Here is a 3,210-nt window from a genome sequence, read left to right as displayed (position 1 = left end):
CCCCACGGTAGCCATCTTGAGCCCCCCACCGCTCCCACTTACCCCACAGAGCAGCCACGTCGCTCCACCTCGAGCAGCTGCGCCGGGGCCGAGCCGACGAGGCGGGAACCCCCTCCGCCGCCATCTTTGCAGCCGCCGCCGCGATGGCGCTGTGCGAAGACCTGCTGCTGTGCAACTACCCCAAGTGCCGGGCCAAGCTGGCGGGTTACGCCTGGGTGACGGCCTGCTCGCACGTCTTCTGCGACCCGCACGGCAGCGGCGAGTTCAGCCGCTCGCCGGCCGTGTGCCCGGCTTGCGGCAGCGCCTTGGCCGGCAAGTTGGACATCGTCCGCACCGAGCTGAGCCCTTCCGAGGAATACAAAGCCATGGTGTTGGCCGGCCTGCGGCCCGACGTGGTGCTGGACATCAGCTCACGTGCGTTGGCCTTCTGGACCTACCAGGTGAGCGGCAGGAGGGGCGGGTGGGGCGGCCATTTTGTCTGCCTTGTTTCCTTCTCGCCTTCTTCTTCCTCTTCCTTCTCCGCGCGTCTCCTCTGCGCGTTTCCTCCGCGTGTCTTCTCCGCGCGTCTTCTCCAAGCATCTTCTCCACGCGTCTTCTCCGAGCGTCTTCTCCAAGCGTCTTCTCCGAGCATCTTCTTCGAGCGTCTCCTCCGCGCGTCTCCTCCCAGCGTCTCCTCCAAGAGTCTTCTCCAAGCATCTTCTCCGTGCGTCTTCTCCGCGCGTCTCCTCCGAGAGTCTTCTCCAAGCATCTTCTCCGGGCGTCTCCTCCGGGCGTCTTCTCCGAGCATCTCCTCCGGGCGTCTCCTCCGGGCGTCTTCTCCGAGTGTCTCCTCCTGGCATCTCCTCCGGGCGTCTCCTCCAGGCGTCTCCTCCGAGCGTCCCCTCCCGGCGTCTCCTCCGGGCGTCTCCTCCAATGGTCTTCATCCGGGCGTCTCCTCCCGGCGTCTCCTCCGAGCGTCTTCTCCTCCGCGCGTCTCCTCCGGGCGTCTCCTCCGAGCGTCTTCTCCTCCGGGCGTCTCCTCCGAGCGTCTTCTCCTCCAGGCATCTTCTCCGAGCGTCTCCTCCGGGCGTCTCCTCCTGGCGTCTCCTCCGGGCGTCTCCTCCTGGCGTCTCCTCCGGGCGTCTCCTCCGAGCGTCTCCTCCCGGCATCTCCTCCGGGCGTCTCCTCCAATGGTCTTCATCCACGCGTCTCCTCCGAGCGTCTTCTCCTCCGAGCGTCTTCTCCTCCGAGCGTCTTCTCCTCCGGGCGTCTCCTCCTGGCGTCTCCTCCTGGCGTCTCCTCCGGGCGTCTCCTCCGAGCGTCTCCTCCCGGCATCTCCTCTGGGCGTCTCCTCCAATGGTCTTCATCCACGCGTCTCCTCTGGGCGTCTCCTCCCGGCGTCTCCTCCGAGCGTCTTCTCCTCCGCGCGTCTCCTCCGAGCGTCTTCTCCTCCGAGCGTCTTCTCCTCCTGGTGTCTCCTCCTGGCGTCTCCTCCGCGCGTCTCCTCCGCGCGTCTCCTCCTGGCGTCTCCTCCACATGTCTTCTCCGAGCGTCTTCTCCAAGCGTCTTCTCCAAGCATCTTCTTCGAGCGTCTTCTCCGCGCGTCTCCTCTGAGCGTCTCCTCTGAGCGTCTCCTCCGAGAGTCTTCTCCAAGCATCTTCTCTGTGCGTCTTCTCCGTGCGTCTCCTCCGTGTGTCTCCTCCGAGCGTCTTCTCCAAGCATCTTCTCCGAGCGTCTTCTCCATGCATCTTCTTCAAGCATCTTCTCCGAGAGTCTCCTCCGGGCGTCTCCTCCACGCGTCTCTTCCGAGCGTCTCCTCCGCGTGTCTTCCCCGGGCGTCTCCTCCGCGCATCTTTGAGCGTCTTCTCCGAACGTCTTCTCCGAGCGTCTCCTCCGAGCGTCTCCTCCGAGACTCTTCTCCGCGCGTCTCCTCCCGGCGTCTCCTCCCGGCGTCTCCTCCGGGCGTCTCCTCCGCGCGTCTCCTCCGAGAGTCTTCTCCAAGCATCTCCTCCCGGCGTCTCCTCCCGGCGTCTCCTCCGGGCGTCTTCTCCGGGCGTCTACTCCGCGCGTCTTTGAGCGTCTTCTCCGAGCGTCTTTTCCGAGCGTCTCCTCCGAGAGTCTTCTCCGGGCGTCTCCTCCCGGCGTCTCCTCCCGGCGTCTCTTCCCGGCGTCTCCTCCGGGCGTCTCCTCCGAGCATCTTCTCCAAGCCTCTTCTCCGAGCGTCTCCTCCGGGCGTCTCCTCCGCGTGTCTTTGTCTCCTCTGTGTGTCTCCTCCGAGTGTCTTCTCCGAGCGTCTTTTCCGAGCATCTCCTCCGAGTGTCTTTGAAAGTCTCCTCTGCGCGTCTCCTCTGCGCATCTCCTCCGCGCGTCTCCTCCGCGTGTCTTCTCCAAGCATCTTCTCCGTGCGTCTCCTCCGAGCGTCTTCTCTGAGTGTCTCCTCCGCGTGTCTTCTCTGAGCGTCTTCTCCAAGCATCTTCTCCGAGTGTCTCCTCCATGCGTCTCCTCCGCGCGTCTCCTCCGCGCGTCTCCTCCAACGTCTCCTCCGCGCATCTTCTCTGAGCGTCTTCTCCAAGCATCTTCTCCGTGCGTCTCCTCCGCGCGTCTTCTCCGCGTGTCTTTGAGCGTCTTCTCTGAACGTCTTTTCCGAGCACCTCCTCCACGCATCTCCTCCTCGTGTCTCCTCCATGTGTCTTCTCCGAACGCCTTTTCCGAGCGTCCCCTCCGGCCCGCAGGTGCACCAGGAGCGCCTCTACCAGGAATACGCCTCGAGCCAAGCGGAAGGCCGCCTGCGGCAGGCGGAACGGGCCTGCGCCCGCCGCCTCCAGGACAAGGAGGCCGAGGCGGCGGCCGTGCGCGCCGAGGTGGCCTCGCTCAAGCGCCTCCTCGAGGAATACCAGGGCAAGTTCACGGCTCTCTCCGAGCGCCTCATGGAGCGCAACCGCCAGTACCAGAAGCTGCAGGGCCTCTACGACGGCTTGCGCCTCCGCAACATGGCCGCCGGCGGGCGCGGCCTGCCCGCCTCGGCTTTGCCCACGGGTGAGGAGGCGCCGCCGCCGTGGGGAGGGAGGGAAGATGGCCGCCGTGGGGAAGGAGGGAAGATGGCCGCCGTGGGGAAAGGGGGACTGTGGAGAAGAAGATGGCCGCCATGCGGAAGGGAAAAGATGGCCGCCGTGGGGAAGGGGGGATTGTGGGAAGGAGAAGATGGCCGCCGTGGGGAAGGGGAAGATGGCC

The 3,210-nt window shown here is 65.7% G+C and overlaps 1 protein-coding gene across 1 annotated transcript in view; it reads left to right on the top strand.

Annotated features, from left to right (window-relative positions):
• Positions 1 to 89: 89 nt before the first annotated feature.
• CCNB1IP1 (cyclin B1 interacting protein 1) overlaps positions 90 to 3,210 on the top strand; it is a 6,391-nt gene continuing 3,270 nt past the window's right edge. The window contains exons 1-2 of the mRNA XM_026060799.1: positions 90 to 440; positions 2,712 to 3,015. Coding sequence (XP_025916584.1) covers positions 144 to 440; positions 2,712 to 3,015 — 601 coding nt within the window. The 5' untranslated portion in view covers positions 90 to 143. The remainder of the gene's footprint in view (positions 441 to 2,711; positions 3,016 to 3,210) is intronic.

Source organism: Apteryx rowi, unplaced genomic scaffold, assembly GCF_003343035.1.
Source record: "Apteryx rowi isolate R43461 unplaced genomic scaffold, aptRow1 scaffold_1706, whole genome shotgun sequence".
Lineage (NCBI taxonomy): Eukaryota > Metazoa > Chordata > Aves > Apterygiformes > Apterygidae > Apteryx > Apteryx rowi.
This window is presented reverse-complemented; position numbering and strand designations above follow the sequence as displayed.